Raw genomic sequence first — 19,779 nt, 5'->3', positions numbered from 1 at the left:
AAATTCAAAGTTATGGATCAAAAGAAACAGAAGGAACTCTTCATAGAATTTAGTTCTGAAAATTTAACACAACGATGTACCAACAAGTTAATGGAATCTCTAAGGTTTTCATTATAAAATATCCTGCAATGACTATGGGGTCAATTTACATGACATTCTACAAAAGGCAGTAAAGAAGCTTAAGGGTGCCTTTCAATTAAGGAGTTTAGCTGGACATAGCCTGGCTTAGAGTCAAAGTAATCCATTTGTTTTTAATAACTCACAATCCACTTCAAATTTACAAAAGATGGAGCCTGTTCAGGCAAGCAATGGGCAAAAGACAGACAACAATCCTGGATGAATTCCCCAGTAAAAGCCTGAAAGGACACAAAGAAAATACAGGTTTTACACAGAAGGCACAACCAGCCAGAAATTAAATCAGAAAAGAAAGGAGTATGAGGCATCAGAGTTAAATGACACCAACATTCCATTCAGTTTCTACTAACATCCTTAGAAATACCATTCAGGTGTTCAAGAAGTGAAAAAGTCCTTGGTAATCTAGAAATACTTGGTGTATCCAGAATGAAGTTTGGGAATTACTCATTGTCGATTAGAGTGAAGTAATGACTGATCTCTTCTTTCAATGAGGGAAGGATACTGATCAAAGTATTTAACAGCTTGGAAAAAGTTTACCTATACACTTTAAAACAGCAACTGAAAAATGTAACATGAAACAGACATTTTCAAAATGACATCATCTTCAAAACAAAAATTCTGGAAATTGAGTAAGGTGTTTGAATTCTGCCACAATGAAGACATGTCTTCATACCAACATGATATTATGCATGCAGTTCAGTGTGTCTGCATATCCAAAGACTAGGGATAGATTTGATAACCTATGTCTCTAATGAACACCGTCAGCCTGTAAATGGTTCACCTCCCATGCCCTTGCTTGTAAATGTTTCACTTCTTAAGCCCCTACTTACACTTATCAAGAGTACCAGAACTTGTCAGAAATTTGGGATGAGTGGTTAGGCTTAAAAAGGTCCCAGTGGTCATTAGTCTAGAACACATCAGTGAATCCATCATCATAGTTAATGGCCTGCTTTCATTTTTGAGGATAGTGTGTGGGTGGTCTTCATACAGACTTCCCCACACTTCAGTGGAGACAATTTGGTGCATCATCAGATCAAACTAACTCTGTTACATGCAGCGTTATTCTGAGACACAACAAAAAGCAGACATGCTGCCACTCATATCTGCTGCTGCTGTGCAAAAGATGGTGAAAAAAGCTTATAATATTTGGGGAAAAAACCTTCTCACAACAAGGCCAGATCTATATGACCCAAATGACAAAATGTGCCTCTTTGCAGCACATATCTAGCAAGGACACATGGCATCCCCATGGAAGACCTAATTAAGCAGAATCTGACAGGATGACCAAGGCCCTCAGCAGGGGGAGGGCAGAAATGGCCCATCATTCAGGAAGGGGTAAGCATGCACACAATAAAAAGAGCAAGACATCTACCATCAGCTATTAATAGGAATTGTAATGGAAGAACAAGAATATCAGGAAATCACTTCGACCAGATGACAGGGCCAGACATAGCAATAGCAGGTCAACAGAAGACTTGGCTGAACTATGGAAAAAAATAAAAACAGATTAACAACCAAATATGTCCATGTTTTTGAGGAACTTTAACATACATACATATATTTTTAAGCTTTATGAGAATACACTTCTAATGGCTTGAAACAACAAGCATGAAATCAACATATAAAGTGCAACAAACCAAGAAAAACAACTTACTGTACCTGTACAGTCCTAAAAGGCAGGTATTAAGTATGTTTTATGGTTTAAGGTCATAAAAACAAAGTGCATAATCATGCTCCTAATTTTACACAAAATGCTACAGCAGTGCCCTGTGTGGAATGATACCAGAAATTATTATTATTATTATTTTTTTTTTTTTACAATAAAGCACCTCTCCTTGCCTACTGTAAAAATTTACAAAATTGTTGAATCTCCCCACTTAGTTTAGCAAGTTGCCAAAACAGTTAATAATCTGGGTGCACAATTCAAGTTTAATAGCATCGGCTGCTTTAACAAGCAAATATGTTTTGGCTATCCGCATAAAAACAGTGGATCACTAATCGAAACCAGTGGAAAAAAAAGTTCAGTGAAATTTGTTAATTTTCTCCACAGAGGCATTAAATAAAAATTATAATTTTACTCGGCACTTTAGTGGGGTTTGTTTCACTTTTTCCAGTCTAGTTTTAATGTCTGCGTGTTTCTCAAAGAACCTCACAAGAGCTGGTTCATTTAAAAGTGAAGCAAGTATCTGTTCAAATGCAAAGGACCATTCCATTTCATCATCCTTTTGAGGGGATGGAATTGATGTGCTTTCAGCCTTATCTTCAGAACAGTCTTGGATTCCGGATTCACTGCCCTGGCTTGCTGGACTAGCAGGCATGCTTCTGGCTGGAGAAGTTGGGCTGGTGAGCTTTCTGCCCACTTCCTCCATTTTCAGCAAGAGTCTTGTAACATTCGCTATGGCTCTGTACAACAGTTCCTCCTCAGGATCACCATGGAAAAGGTTAAACATGGTCTTTGAGAATTGAATGAATTGTGACTAGAGAGAAAAATATAGGAGATATCAGTAACAACAACAGTCTGGAGGAAATTATCTTTTTTTACTAAGTTTATGCCAGGTCATACCAATTCATGTTAACTAGATGTGGTATTTCATAACAATGAACAAAACTGAAACAAGTACTGATCAAAGCAGAGAAATAGAACTCTTACAAAATTAAATTTACCTTCTTCCTCCTAATAAATTGCTACAAGAAAGGTATGTAAATGATTCACATTTACTCAAATTCCAGTGTTGCTCTCAAGATGAGCTTAGACATCTGTGACTTGCACTATCCACTTTTCTGAGAGCCACAACAGGGCACATGTGAACCAAATGCAGCATTTAATTAATACAAATAAAATAGAAATGAATTTGTTAACTACGCATGATATTGAATGCATTTATGAATAACTATTCTACATAAGATCTTTAATATTAACTATCATTTGTATTTAAATCGTACAATGCATCTTGGAGCTTTTCTCCCCGGGCCTCCACTGAAAATGGGTCAATTCGGCCCAGTGGACTTCCCCGGTAATCAAATTGCAAAAAATAAATAAGTAAATAAATAAATAAAGCTACAAGAAATACAGAATTCTAAGAATAAAAATGTCCTCATTCCCCCACCACAAATATTTCTTTTTGCATTTTAATTATTTCATGTTTCCTGATTTACATCAATGCTTGCTCATAAGATGCATTTTATAAAGATGTATATGACCTCCATTATGGGTTTAAATGAAAGATTAGCTATGTGATAACTGAAGCATTAATTACAACGTGTGGTAAATTAAACAGTTGACAGTACAATACTATGTCTGTCTCACTGCTTTATATTAAAACAGCACATGCTAAAATGGTCTCAGAAGTGCTGGCTAATTATTGATTTGATGTGTCGCACAGCTACAGGCAGCAAGAAGTTTCTACACATAAATTTGTCTGTGAACTGTAAACTGAGATTTAGATGATCTGTTTGTTCCTGGATGTAAAAATAATGGCATAAAACACCAGAGTATATACAGTGGGCTATGCTGTAAAGGAATAAGATTAGAGTATATAATAAATTTCAATTTTCTGAGAGAAAAATATATAATAATTGTGATGAAACAGACATTTGCAACTGAGCTGAAAAAATCTGTCACACACCTGTGACTTGCTACTGAGAAGAGCATTAACTCCCATGAAAAGTACTGATGCTTAATTTCAGGGATTAAAGCAGCAAACCAATGAGTGAATTTTGTGACTTATGAGAGTTCATTAATATGAGGCAGAATTGTACATGGTTAACAAACTAAATAAATCAGGAGCAAAGTGTTGCAAGTAGTACAAGTAATGCTAAAAACAATAAATGTATGCAGGCATACATTGAGAATACTTTGAAACAAGCAGAACAGCTAACTGAAGAGTTAGAACTTTGTAATACTTTTACGCAAAAGCCAAGAAAGAGATCTGATAAGCAGAGAGTTAAAGTGAGCCATGGGCTTCATCAACCGCATGTTCTGATAAATTCTACATGAAGTGTGGTTAGAGACATGATAAAAGTACTTGTCTGATCATTATGTTAAACCTGCGGAAGAATAAATTGTTTTCGTAAACTATATAACAAGTGACAAGACACTCCAACAAAAAATGCATGTGTTGGACAAGAAATATGTAAATTATTTTTCTTGGCAAACTAAGTTTGGAATTAACGTGTAGCGTGAAACTGAAAACTTGAAGGAAAGGGATTGGTCAGAGACTGGGACACTGAAATTTAAGGTATAATACTTAAATTAGATACTGGGACGGAGTATAGCTTGACATCCGCTCAAATTTTCAAAATCCTAAAGTTAATAGACAGTAAATTAAAGCCTTTCATGTGCAAATTACTTTTCAAGCTACCAAGTCATTACTACATTTTGCAATTGCTTATCTGCATGCATAAAATGCAATACCAGCTACTTTGCTTGAAAGCTCCTTTTATAGTCTAGGTTGCAAAGAATGTTGACATGTGTACAGTATTATGACTTGAAAGTGAATTGTAACCAGGAGGTCACCTGTATATTGTAGTTATGCTGAGTCACTCATAGTTAAAGGAAGAGAAAACTAATGTGTATATGTAGAGTGACAGTCTGCTTCAAAACAACATTTTATTTACTGGTCTGTGGTACTTGCCAGCAAAACATCAGAATCCAAGGAATATTTCATTAGAAGTTAAAGGCAAAATTGAAAGGTTGGTGTAAAAAAAAAAAAAAACAGTATAACAAAGCTATGCACTTAAATTCAACTTCCAAACTTGAATATCCAGGTAACTTAGAAATTAAAATTTTGAAAACAAATATAATAAAACAGATACAGAAAAATACAAACTTATTAAAACATGCCATTAAAACAAGGAGCTAAAATAAAACAAGCATCATAAACAGTCTGAACGTAACAATGGATGAACAGTATTGGTTAGTGATGTTAAACATGCCTATGTCTGCAAGAATTTAATAAAGCTATAAAGAAGGAACATCAGCCACTCAGAAACTAGAGCAATGTAAAATAAGGATAAACAGATAGTTCTAGTTGCAGCAGAAGCAAATGAGCTAACGAAAAATAATATTCAAACACATCTAAAAATGCTACTGATAAGCATTACCCTTTATGAACTACAAAAAGAGGTAATTCTGGTACTTTGTGGGTGCTGATAAGAGCTCTTGTATCAAATCTCATAGACTGAAGCAAAACTGATTTCATGAACTTTTACTTTGCTTTGACTTAGGAATGGGGTCCATTCCCGTCAAGACATATAAAAAAAAAACCTAAGCATCTGTAGGAAAACTAAGACAGAAGAACCCATCACTGGTATGCTAAAGGTACAATGCTTCCCTGTACAAATCATAACTTAACTTCAGAAAACTTGAACCAGATGAAAATAGACATCTGTGGTAAATATGTTCATCAGTACACAAACAAGCACATCTGAGCTATATAGGCATTCTTAAGAATGTTTAAAAATTTATTCTGAAACTGTAAAAAATGTGTGCTACTAAGGAAATTATTGGACTGAGGAGTAAGAACAGAATTCTGATTTGCTCATCTGAACAGATGCAATGAAGTATTCTTTTTTAAACACCTTTACTGAATTATCCCGTGACATAGGCAAATTTACATTTATATAAAGGTAACCAAACTGTATTAACAAGTTGATGTTTACAAACATTACACTTTGCATATATTGCTATATATCATATGCAATGAAGTATATAATATAATAATAATAAGCCAGTTAAATTATAAGCTGGTGGCAGTCAATATTTTACTCCTGCAGTGATTTTGCAAAAATGGGTAACAATTTGAGTATGGCTCATGAACATTTATTGTCGGACACAAACATGTTGAAACATAAAAGCAAATGCTTGCAGCTAAGTACAGCTCTGAAAAATTGCACTACTGTATTTATGGTAAAGAGGCATGAGTTGAGAGTGACCATAAGCATTTGAAGTATTTTCAAAAATGGAGTCACACAAGCCACAGCCAAGACTGCAAAAAAAATCAAAGAAAATACAAGGTAATTCAACCCTGTGACTATTTGCACCATACCGACTCCCACCTTAGACCTTACCTCCTTTTTCAAAGAGCAAAAGATCAGTCACATTAGGGTCCGGCTGTTTAACTTCTTTTTGAAGAAAGGCAGTGTGTTGTATTTCTTAAATTGGTGTGAAAGTTTGCTTCAGAGATGCGGTAGGTAGGTAAGAAACACAGGGCTGTTATACCCAGCTGATGTCCATTATCATTACGGTGACTGCAAAATATCCCCAATAGCAAACTAAAACAATAAGTGAGTAGGTCACACAAAAAAAAAAAAAAAAAAAAAAAAAAAAAAATCAGTAAAAACTAAAGGAAAACTCCAGCGAAGCTAGAACTTCCAATGAGTAACCTCTCGAACCTCTTTGATCAGAGGCACATGAGATATATACAAAGTACCCATGAACACCAGGTGTTTCAGCTAATTGGCAATTCTGAAGGCCCATGACTTGTCTAGTCACTTTAATGGACAATTTCAGGCCAATAAAGCCAAACCCCACTAACTGTGGATATGCATATTTCGGCCTTGTTATGACCTCATCAGCACAGCACAAGCACAGTGTTTGACTAAACATAAGAAACACAGTTAGTGGGGTTTGGCTTTATTGGCCTGAAATTGTCCATTAAAACGACAAAACAAGTCATGGGCATTCAGAATCGCCAACTAGATGAAACACCTGGTGTTCATAAAAGTAATTTGCATATATCTTATGTGCCTCGGATTGAAGAGGGTGGAGAGGTCACTCATTGGAAGTTCCAGCTTGGCTGGAGTTCTTTATTTCTGATGTTCAGCTTTTTGGAAACTCAATCATATGGTCTCTCTGATAATTTTTTTTGAGTTTCCGAAAAGTCTATCATCTGACATAGACCCATATATACACACAGGAAAACAATGACTCACTCAGGTCGAAAACATCAATCCGCAAATGATTGAAAAAAACACTTAGTGTTTTTGTAGGGTGACAGGCTAATTATATATACCAACTCTGAGATAGCACTATAGTGGAGAAAAGGCACATTTCCCATTCCCCTAAGTAGCACAATCTCACGCTGACAAAAATCAGTACACTTCAACCAGCTGAAATTCCATCACCTGCACCAACTTTGTCAGTTTTTGAATGGCTGTTCTGTTGATGAAAACTTCTGCTCCCACGTATTATACACACACACATATTCACACACATACATAAATACACGCACAAAATGTATACCGATATATGTAACCCCCCCAAAAAAAAGATGACAAACAGGGTAGCTGAAAATGAATACTAAAATGAGCTTGTGACAGAGATTTATTCTCAGTACATTTGTCTCTTGAAATTCAGGCAAGTTTACTTTAAGATTCAGTAATTCTTAAATTCTTGTAGAACAGAAAATAGATGGACAAAAAATAGGCGTAGTGAGATGCTTTCTTTCCATTTGTTCAAAAGGCACATTTTCTATTCCTAGGTAAAATACAGTATCTATCTGTATATTTAACTGTTAATTGTATTGCTTTGCTTAACTCCTTACTTTCTAAGTATTTTTATTTATTAACCTTTAAACAATTTGTGGCTGGTGTTTATCAACCTCTAATTGGCTAGACTACTATCTTAATACTATCATAATGCTATCATCTGTGTTCATTAGGTTATCTGCTGGATTTATGGTTTTCGATCTTGCCAAGGCATTTGATTCATTACCATAAATAGCAATAAATAACGTGCTAATTGCTATTAAAATTAATTACAGTTTGTTTTGATGGATTGCTACCTGGTTAAAATAAAGAACTCAAACAGTAGCTGTGCAAGGAATTAACTTGGATTAGCTACCAGTTGTGGCTGGGCTTCTATGAGTATCAGTCTTGGGAGCTACACAATTTAATCTAGTATTTACAGCAATCAGAGGACATCACAACTGCTCATTAACAAATATGCAGTTGACTGTAAAACAGGTTTTATGATAGTATGAGAAATATCTACTCACTATGAATAATTTATCTACATAAAATTGTAAACTGGCTAGTCAGGGATGGACTACAGTTTAGTATGAGCAAATGCTGATTATTTTTGGAATGCTAAGTTTCTGTAAACCACTCATCCATCTAATACACTGTTCTGGTAGAAGAGTATTAATATCTGTGAATTGCTATTCCACACTATTAACTGGATAAACATGCACATGAAGCATATGATGAATAAAAATATTTAATTAAAAGGATGAGGTGATAATGGTATACCTATATAAAACATTCACTCACCCAGCAATAGAATATATCTTTTGAACATGCCCAATTGGTCAACTGAAAAAAGCTTGTATTAGTTCAACAGGAATTTACAAAGAATAAAATCAGTTCATGAATTTAGTTATATGTTAAGATATAAACATGTGAAACTGTTTTTATTGCAACATAGAAATATAAAAGGTATAGTAATTTCAGCCTTGCACAGCATTTAAGGATGAATTATTACAAAGGTCATTACATTTAGAAATCTACTCTAACACAAACACAAGAATTCTAACTTCATTATTTGCCTCAATAAACCTATATTGAGAGCAACTTGTTTATCCAAACTTATCCTTCTTCTGTGGAATAACACTGTCTTCATATCTGGAGCATTTCTCCCCGGGCCTCCGCTGAAAACAGGCTCTGTGGAACCTAGTCGGACTTTTCCCGGTCAACAAATGATAAATAAAAATAAAAAAAATAAATAAAATAAATAAATAAATCACACAAAAGAAAGGCAATGAAATCCACCAATTAATTTGTTGCCAGTGGGGGTATTGTTTATATGTTGAATAACATTTCCTTTCAGAGTGTTTGTAACTTGTCAAAGAAAACTGGCTGTATGGTGAAGTATTTATTTAATTATGTAATTAAGATAGTTTAATTGATTTATTGTTGGCTTAAAATGGTATATAAAAGGGACTTATTGGGAAGCTATAAATGTTCCAGCAGAAGGCGAAAAGCCGAGCTACCAGAACTGTTGCAATAAAGAACCATATGTCCTGATGGTGGATTTCCTTGCCTTTCTTTTGTGTGGTATGAAGATTTGGTCCTTTTATGTTTTTGTGGAATAACACTGTCTTACCAGACATGTATTTTAGACAATCTGGAGTCATTTAAGAAGAATACCAACAACTGAATAGGGAATTGGGAATTTGATCCTAGTTCAAGGGAGTCACTGTTAAGAGCATTCTGGGCTGAACACTACATTAATGAACCTATGAACTTTATTATGTGGTATATTGACAACAATGAATAAGTTAATAGAAGCTCCCCATCTTGGTGTACTGGGGATGGTGGCAGTTTGCTACCATATACACCAGGACAGAAAGCTGTTGCGTTTGAAATTACCTTCCTTCCCTGTAAATTTTTATTTATATGTTTGCCATCATGCTGCCAACTATCCTGCCTCCCCTATCAGACAACAACCCTTTTGCTTCCTAGTGGTGGGAAACATACCCAAATCCACTAGGGGAGAGCCATCGGGGCCTTAGGCCTTTACCAGCATCCTAGCTATGAAAACATCTTTCCCCTGGGTAAAGGAGACAAGTGGCCCACACCATCTCAGGGCTACAATAATGTTCCCTTCTGCAAATTCACTGCTTTCATGCACTTGTTCAATGACCAACAATTAGTTGCTTGATGAACCACATGCCTGCCCCACGTCACATGCACTGCCACTTCCTCAAAAGGATCCCAACAGCACATGACGGGCTCCACCCCCTAACTCCCAGGATAAGCTTACCCCTTGCCTGCTCCAAAAAAGCACCTGACCCAGTAATCAAATTCAATTTGTCTGGGCTATAGTCAGGACAGATAAGACGTATGATTACTGGCAATAGTAGTGATCATATTACCAGCAACCACAACTCTAAACTGTCAGACTTTTACAGAATGCCCCTGATTTTCCTCATTTGTTTGCCCCGACCCATCTAAAAGTTTTGATTTACTGGTAAATCACTGACAGTTTTCTTAAGTCAATAATGCCAGTTTTTTTTTTGCACTTTATTAAAAAGCAGCCAACATGTAAGTGGACAACATTTCTTTAAAGAGAGAGAGGGAGAGAAAGATAGAAAGTGAAATAGATTGAGATAATGCACTCCCCTTTCATCCATTTCTTGTACATAGGTATGCATGAGCAATACATCAGCACGCAGAGCAGGAAGTAGTAGAACACGTAAGTAGTGTTATACAAGACTACTTCATAAGAAAATAAGTAATTTCTTTCTTACATAATCTCATAGTATAACAGCAGCAACCCACAACTGGGTGTGGGTAGCAAAGGATTTACTTGGAAGTTGGCTTTGTTTGATCACTCTGGCTTCGCCCTTGTGATCAAACCACACCAAACATGGGTAAATCCTAAGATACCCACACTCAGTCATGGATTATTGCAAAAATATACCTGTTTTTTTTATCCATGTATATTACAAACAATACTCTTGTAGCTGGGTTATGGCTGTAAAGGATCAAAAAGACCAGCCCACCTACCCAGTTACCAGATTGCAAAACAAACAAACAAATACAGAATGTACAAAGTGCAATATACTGAAGGACTGGAGCAAAAAGCCCTTAAAAAAGAAATATTTCAGCATAAAGTTAATGCTCTTAGGAAACCATCGAAATCAGTACTTTCAAAAGATGCTTACATGTTCAATATCCTATTTTAAAACGTAACACAAGTTAATATTCCTACTATTCTGGCCTGTATGAAGCTTCAAACATAATTCACTGTGTGAGGCATAGTGAACTCCTATTGCAGGAATCAGGGAAGTCTACAGATATTTCAATATAGTGCACAGGCAGGGCAACTATATCCTTCATTACTATGCTGACACGTACATGCTTAGTAACTTTGCCAGGTGATTATCATAAGCATATTCTGATATTAAGCCAGCAAGAACTGCTTCCATGAAAATATCAGTATCTCAAAGGAGGAGGAGGAGGGACTGAAAATAACAGGAACCTTAAGTTAGAGTAAGAAAAACATTACAGGAAACAGAATGGGTGAATAGCTTGGTAGCTTTTATAAAGCAATGCAAGATTTGTGTATGCACTGATCTACAAGATCTAAATAAACTGAAATAAATGAGTCTTAGCCACTGCTACGAGATGAAGTGGTGGTTTCAATACGGTAAAATGATGTTACCAAAAGCAATCGCAGTAGCAAGCAAAGTTTTGTTTTTCAAATTGGTGTAATTAACTTTGTATCCACTTTAATTGGTTAATTGTTTTTAAAAAGCTAGTATATAAGCACAGCAGATTTTGTAGGTGGTTCATCTTGAAAAAGCCTGTCATGGTAACAGGTGAAAGCGCTCGATTTACTTGATTTTGCAAGTTGGATTTACTTTTTTTTTTTTTTTTTTTTTATCAACTGTTCGTGCATTTTTAACTATTGGTAAAGTAATAAAGAGCTTTTTATCTACAAATTGAGGAATAGTTTGTTCCAGTCTAAGGAGAGTTCATTGGGCTTCAGTGCTTGCATACATATTTTCTTGGCTTTGTGGTTTCAATACATGCAAATGTTCTGTTTTCAATATTCACTGAAAGTGAGATGAAGGAATCTCCTAGGTGTATATGTCACTGTCACCAACTATCATCACAAATTTAGACAGGAGACAGACAATAGAATCACGGCCAGGTCATATGGCACCCCTCAACTCAAAGTTGAGTAGCAAAAATAAATAAACAGCAGAAGCTCTTGTACAAAAACTCAACTTGCTGCAAATTTAACAAAGCAGCTTGATACAGTTAAATCACCACACACATACATTTCAGGCGTCACTGAAACATGCAGTATTAGCATTTATTATGCCCAAAATCCTTGCATCTTCATAAAGCAACGACAGTACTGCACTCTTGCAGCATCAGCACCTGCTGATTATGCTCCCTAACAGTTTGCATCCCCTTTGCCCTCCTTGTTATGGCTCTACAGACAAGTGCTAAATTAAGAATCCATACCCTGACATGAAACAAGGGTGCCGATCCTAAAATGTATGGGTTATATTCTAATATCTCATACAAAAAAAGTCATAGCAGCTGTGGAAATGCCAAAGCCAAAAGACAAGCCTGCACTACAAGGTTTCTAGGAATGATAAAATATGTTGTAAAGTTTTTTACCCAATGCTTCTCAGATAATTGTGCCTCATGGAAAGCTAGTTGAGTGAGATGGAACCTGGAAATGCAGCCATGAATAGAACAAGTTCCGAAATTCTCAAACTCATTACAGCCAAGTGCACCTCCAGGCGTTTCTGCAGTTACCTCCTACTGTGCGCCTCTAGGCATCAAATATTGCTTGTTCATATTTGCATTAATTCCAAAAGCATGCTACACACAAGGTACCAGAATATTTTATCTTTAAGCATTCATGATGGAAAACACAACTGTATTGATATTTGACATCTGTCAATGAGTGTTTGTTAGAACTGTAAGGTGACCACTTCATTTTTTAAGGCTCAAGCCACACCCACTGCAAGTTAAAGGTATAAACACATAACAGCTGTAATGGAGGGAATTCCAGCATTAAAATGCAAATACTAACACATGAATAAGACAGGTGAGTTGCAGACAAATGCTAGTCAGCTGTAATCCTTCAAAAGACTAGCTCTTTATGGGTCAGGAACATTTATGGATGCACAAAAGGACAGATGCTAAAATAGAAGAACTTTTAATGACGGTATATGGATGCCAAAAGTACCATGAATTCTTACAGCAAAGAAATTCAGTTGGAAATAAAAGGCAAACCTCTGCAAAACATATTCAAAAGTACTTGTACAAGACACCTTCTAGATTGCACAAACAGTGATTTATGTATAAAATTCTGATTTGGAAATGAAATGCAGATTAGACAACAAGCTACACACACAGATATACTGAACAGTTCACTTAACAAGGTAGCACTCCTGTTCATAGGTATTTACTAGGCTAACGACCACAAGGGCTTTTTTAAGCCTAGCCATGCATCCCAAAATTCTTAAGTTCCAATACCCTTGATCAATGTAAGCATGGGCCTGGGAGATGAACCATTTGCAAGTTACCTGTGTCCATTACAGACATAGGTGCCAAACCAGGGATGAATTTCTGGTTTCCCATCCAGTTGTCTAAGATGCACTTGAATTGGGTTAGGGAGGAGCTCTGCTTCACATGGATGGGGAGCCTCTTCCATAGATGGGGTAGTCTCTGGGGATACATACCTCTCTCTTCAGCAGGTCCTATTTATATCACAGACAAGGTTTAAGTCTTTAGAATGGGGAATTCTGGTGCCGTCTGTTTTGTGGACATGCAGGAGGTCCATCAGAGTGGGGTCTGACAATGCCCTGTATGCCAGGTATAGATCTCCCCTCAAAAGCCTGTATGAGACAAAATACAGGGATAGGGCCTTGAGGCGGTCTGCATAGGACATTTTACTTGCACCCTGTGTTAGTGAAAAACCTCTGTGAACATTCTAATTGTTGGATACCAATGGTTAGGTACATACCAAAAGGGGCACTGCACTCAATAATAGGTCTAATGAATGCCAAATACAGTGGAACAAAGACTTCCTTGGACTTGGATGCCATGCCTTTCTTTATAAGTGTGCATCACAGAATGATTTCCTCACTACTATAGATATGTGATGGTCAAAGGCTAGATTAATGCGTGTCCCCAAGTCCCCGACTACTGGGCAACTATAAGGGTTGTGTTGTCAATATGAGAGTTACCAGGGATGGATGACTTCCCAAAGGATACTAGTATGCATTTCTTGGCATTTAATTTGAGTCCATGGCTTTGACACCAGTTGTGTGTGTGTGTCAGCCCTTCCTGGATAACATTTGTGTCATTGTGACATTCAATGACAGCTCCTAATTTGCAATTATCTGCAAATTTAGTCAGCCAGAGACCACCAACATTGGCCTTGACTTCTGAGAAGTAAATGCCAAAAAGGATCGGTCCAAGGACTGATACCTGAGGGACTCCACTTGTGACCGGCCTCTTTGTAGAGGTGGACTCCCCAATTCTAACTTCCTCGGTCCTATGAGCCAGTTGGCTATTCACTGGGTGACATACGGGTTTGTACCTATCCTATTCAGTTTGTCATCAATGCCTGAGTGGGGTTTTGTGTCACATACCTTGGCCAGGTCGAGGTAGGCATTGTGAAGTCTACCAGGCTGAGTAGGCATGATCTGCCCTTGAAGAAACCAAACTGGGTTGGGTCCAGTGTCTGGAGCTTTACTACACATCTATTGATCATTTCCATGATAATTATTTTCATGGCTTTATATACAAGACTAGTGAGACTTTTGGGTCTGTAGTTTTCAGGGTTTGTAAATGGCCCACCTTTGTGCAGAGGGATGACTATTGCCTTTCTCCATTCATGAACCACAAAGCCTGTTTGGAGATTACAGTTAAATAGTAATTCCAAAGGCCCTGATAGGTCATGTTTCATGCTATTTAGAAGGCATCCTGGGATATTGTCTGGGCAGACTGATGCAGTGTTCTTGGTCTTAGAGAGAGCATTAAAGACCTGTTACCTAGTGATAGTGTGTGTGTGTGGGGGGGGTTATATTTGATATTTCCTGAGGGAAGGTTGAGGGGGAGGTAAAATTGGAGCTGAATTTTATCAGCCAGGTTGTTTGCTATATCTTTTGGCTCAGTATAGGTGGCTCCATTTACCATGAGCTCTGCACTCCACTGTGTATTGCTTTTGAGATTGCGGACATAGTTAAAGAATGCTTTGTGGTTGTTCTTGACTTGGGAGGCCAAACTTACCTCAAATTTGGCTTCGGTACACTTTATTTGTCCTTTGAGTTGTTTAGTTTGATGAGAGTGCTTTTATCCTGCTGGGTGATGCACCTCCTGTTATACAGTCTACTGATTTTGTGATTCCACCAGGGTGGCTTGTTTGAGTTAGTTCTGTACTTCTTCCTGGTGGGTACAGCTGTCTCTATGCAGCTATTAACATGCTTGTATAGGGTTTCTGTGAACAGGTCTGCATAGGCAGCAGTGTTCTCAGAGTTTATGGGGGCTTGAAATTTTGCCAGGTTCTCACTTAATAGCAGGAGGTTAGCCTTAGAATAGTTCCTTAATATTCCAGGTTTAGCTGGAGGTCCAGGTTATATTTTTTACTTCAAAAGGAGACCATTTTGTGGTCTGACCTTACCAGGGAAGGCATTACAGTAGGTGGTGTGCAGCAGTCTCCCATATTAGTGAGGACGAGATCCAGTATGGTTGCACTATTGGTTGGTGCACTGACTATCTGGGTCCAGGGAGTTTGTGCTTACAAAATCCAGAAATCTCTGTGCATGTAAGTTTGGTGTCATATAAGATTCCCAGTTAGTGGGGTAATTAAAGTCACCCATGTATATGGTATTGGGTTGGATGATTAGTGTTTCCAATAAGTTTAAATACATGGTATGGGTTTCCAGTGTTATAGAAGGGGACCTATAGCTTGCAAGGAAGTGGTATTGGATTTTACCTATGGTGATTTGAACATGCAGCAGCTCAAGTGCACTGTCCCGTTTGACCAGCCTTTAAGTATATTTATTTTTGATGCAAACAGACACCTCCACCTTTAGTCCTTGCCTGTGAAGTAGCTGGCCTAAATGTGTGGAAGGCATTACAACCTTGCACTGCTGCTGTGCTCTCTGTTGCTTTAAATCATGTCTCAGTGACAGCACAGACATCAGCATTCACTAGGGTAAAGAGAGCTTCTAGGGAGGAGAGTTTTTTGTTTAGACTCCTAGCACTGAACAGTAATACCTTTAGATTTTCTTGGTTTTCATTTGCTATGTTGGAAATACTTTCAGTTTGGCATTGCCTAAAAATGCACTATGGGGAAACAATGTTTTAGCTAAAATTCGAAAGCCTAGAGGAAAGAGGTGCAGACCATCCCTGGCAAAGCAGTGTGGTCTGTTGACGACCTCCTCCCATGCTGATGAATATTGCACCCCCTTAGAATGACACCAGAAACTAAGCCAATTATAAGAGTCAATCATCAATTTTGTTTGTATTGTGGCATCATCCTTGGAGAAGGTAAAATGCTGCTGAATGTTAGGCTCATACCAGCCTGACACGCACATTCCAAGAGCACCATGCTGTCTCTCCATTTGCGTTGCCCTGAAAAGGGAGCCTTGTGTCTAGTGGGGTTACTTGGTTAACAAAACTGAAAAAATGTACGAAATATACTTGACAGTATGGATACACTGCATGAAAAACTGCTAGAAAAAGAACCAGAAGCTTGGATAACACCACAGTTAGAAATAACAGAAATATTAAACATCTGTTGAGATGTGTTTGCAGGGACTTAGAAATGCAGCTACTGGAAGAGGTTAGAATAAGGCAATGTCTTGAGTAAAGCATTCAATCTTCTTTTTTCTTTCAAGAAAGAAATACGTTACTGGGAAGGTAGACTGGATAATCAATTTACAAAAAAAACAATGGGAGGATATATGCATGGCTCCCAAATATGCAACAGAGTCTAGAAGATTTTGGATCTCTGCTTGGAAGTGTTTGCACAGGTATTTTAAACCCCAAAGAATTCTTCCTCAGATAGACTGCAAATGCTGGAGGTGTGATAGGGAAGAAAATGTAATTGAGAACATATGTTTTGGGAGTGTAATGAGTTGGTAGACTTTAAAAACTCCCTGCAGACTACTCTGTCAGAAATACTGGGTGAGCAGACTGGAGTAACTAAGGAAATGGCAGCCAGAAAAGCAATTACTAGAAAATTGAAATCAAAGTCTAAACCAACTTTACTGGAAGTAGAGAAGATAGTAACATAGATAAAACAACTGGAATTGGGATGGTTAGAAAAGGGTAGGAGCAAATAACATACGGAAAATGGGAATTGTGGGATCAATACATGCAAAGGAGGTTTAAAAGAAGGCAGGATTTGAATGCACTATGGAATGGTTGACTGACAATGAACGGATATATTGTAAGTGATGTACAATGTCTGCAGCTACAGTTGTCTCATCATGGTTTGTAATGTATAATGTTTGCAACTGAGATTGTGTCAGTATGGTTTATTTTCATTTATATAAATGTAAGATTGCCTAAGTCATACGTTATAATTTAAAAGAGCTTGCAAGACTATGTTTAAATTCCAAGGGGAAGTAGGATCTTTAGCTGGGAGGTCTAAGAAGAGAAGTTCCTCTTAGAAAGGCTCTGCAATGTTTGGAAGATACTACAGATGAATTATTTATTCCTCTAATAAAGTTGGAAATAGTGGCTAATTTTACTAACCACGGAAGATCTAGCGCCTCCATTGAAAATTTAGGCTAAAAATTCCATAACAGCGGAAAAGGGATCTAATTGTTTCTGCTGCACCCAAATTACAAAAGCAAATGGAAAATATTTGTAAAGTTTCCTAGTGGAAGCCTTGTGGAATGATCAAAGAATGGGGCAGACCAGGGAGGACAGCCTGGTCCGTCTAGCAATCAACGGAACTGCAGAAACCATGCTGTCAACTTTAGGCCTGGAATGGCTGGGTGAATCAAGTCTGTCAGGTAAGACAGAAAGTCTGGAGTTGGATCAAGAGTCCATGGAGGACAAAGACGACGAGGCTAAAGAAAATGAAACCAAATTTGACGAGGCCAATAACAGGCTATGAGGATTATTGTGCTCTTCAATAAAGATGCTTTCTTAAGAAATTTGGGGATTAGGGGTAATAGGCATAACGGAGACCAGTGGGCCAATCATGAAGTACAGCATCTCTTGGTGACTCCCACAGTGGGGGGGGGGGGGGGGGTGAGGGCAAAGAACCTGATGCACCTGCTGTTGAGAGAGAATGGGAAGAGGTCACAACATGGCCAACCTGTCGATGGAATATCTTCCCCACCACCTTCATGTTGACAGACCACTCATGAAGCATCAGAAATGACCTGCTCAACTTGTCTGCAATCATTGTGGTTTTCCCTGGAATGAGCATTGCTATCAGAAAGTAACCTAAAGAGATCGCCCATTGCAACACTTTCAAAGCTTCTCGACACAGGGGGTAATACCTGGCTCCCCATGTCTGCTGATGTACCAGACCACTGACATATTGTCTGTCTGAATCACAAAAGTCTGAGTAGGGAATGTCTTGGAAGCCCTGAAACACTAGGAAGACAGCTCTCATTTCCAGAAAATTATGTGTGGTGGCCTCTTCAGGGGACCATGTGCCTTGGACCGTCTTTCCCAGGAAGTGCCCCCTCCACCAGTCTGGGAGCCAGTATGGCCTTGGGTTGGGGGAAAGCAAAGGGATGACCTTCTTGTACTTGACTGGAGTGTATCCACCATAGGAGATAACTTTTTGCAAGCCTGAGTTATTTTCCTCTGTCTGGACAGGGGATGATCAAGAATGGGCCTCTGAGTTGCCAATGTCCACTGAAGAATTCTTATATGATACCTTGACAATGGCACTACGATGACTGGAGATGACATGGATCCCAAAGCTTGAAGGATTAATCGAGATGAGAGCGAATAGTTTTCGATGATCTTTCTGACCTGGAACTGAATAGTCTCAACTCTTGACAAGGGGAGAGATGATGTTTCTGTGCCTGTACTGAACAAGTTTATGCACAAAATGTTATTTACTTGTTTGTATTTATACATATAGCATAAAAATGTGTATATTATATATATATATATATATATATATATATATATATATATACACATACACACACATGCATACAAAGATAGTTTTCTAAGCATATTTTAAAATACCTAGACATTCAAATGCTTTAAGTGTATAACAGTTTAATTGATCATGTGACCTGCATTATTTGTCTTAGTTTTATTATATAAAGATGAGTTTTTTACTTGCTTTTTACTCTGTTACTTCATTCCCGAGGATACAGCTCTACTGCAAAAGTTTTTACTAGCAGAATAAATAGATTTACTACTATAAGGATAAGACAAAATTACTATTACGATGCCCAATTCACCCATAAGTCAAACCCAAAAAAGTTATGGCACTCTAATAAAATTCTACACTCTGGTGAACTTACCACTCCCAATCCCTATCCTGACAGCACTCCCCAAGAAACTGCCTCCTTAACAAATACCCACTTCATTGAATCTAATAATAAACTAACAAAAACAGCCAAAATCAAACCCGCTCTCACACCTCAGTCACTATGAGTAACTCTATCCCTTTCTCTTTTAACCCCGTCTCCACTGCTTACATAAAATCCCTTCTACTCAAACTACAACCCTGCTCTCCCTTCTACTGACATCCTCCCTCCCCTCTTTCTCAGACTTGCAGCCCATTCTAATGCTTACCGTCTCTATCCTAGTTAACAGATCGGTCCGAGAAGCCTCTGTCCCCGATATCTGAAAATCTTTCTATACCATTGTACTTCACAAAGGAGGTAACTCCAGAGATCCATCTAATTACAGACCCATTGCCATTCTCTGCCCACTCTCCAAAATCTTAGAAAAATGTATACATAACCAGCTCCTTAAATACCTACTCAAGGAAAACCTTCTAACCCCTTCTCAACATGGCTTCAGGTCTAATCATAGCACTGCCAGTGCCTTCCTATCTTTTGCTCACACTGTTGCTGAAGCCAGGGACGAAAATCTTCTTGCATCTTCCCTCTTCCTTGACCTATCTAAAGCTTCTGATACTGTGTCTCGTCCCAAGCTTATTAATAAACTATT

General features: G+C 37.8%; 1 protein-coding gene across 1 annotated transcript in view; it reads right to left on the bottom strand.

The window, feature by feature from the left end:
* Nucleotides 1–1,785: 1,785 nt before the first annotated feature.
* TBC1D8B (TBC1 domain family member 8B) overlaps nt 1,786–19,779 on the bottom strand; it is a gene marked incomplete in the record, with an annotated part of 1,684,663 nt that continues 1,666,669 nt past the window's right edge. The window contains 1 exon segment of the mRNA XM_044057627.1: nt 1,786–2,612. Coding sequence (XP_043913562.1) covers nt 2,202–2,612 — 411 coding nt within the window.

Source organism: Protopterus annectens, chromosome 15.part0 (genome assembly GCF_019279795.1).
Source record: "Protopterus annectens isolate FY-2018-M chromosome 15.part0, PAN1.0, whole genome shotgun sequence".
NCBI classification, from domain to species: domain Eukaryota; kingdom Metazoa; phylum Chordata; order Ceratodontiformes; family Protopteridae; genus Protopterus; species Protopterus annectens.
Note: the sequence above shows the minus strand (reverse complement) of the source record. Positions and strands in the feature narration are given on the sequence as shown.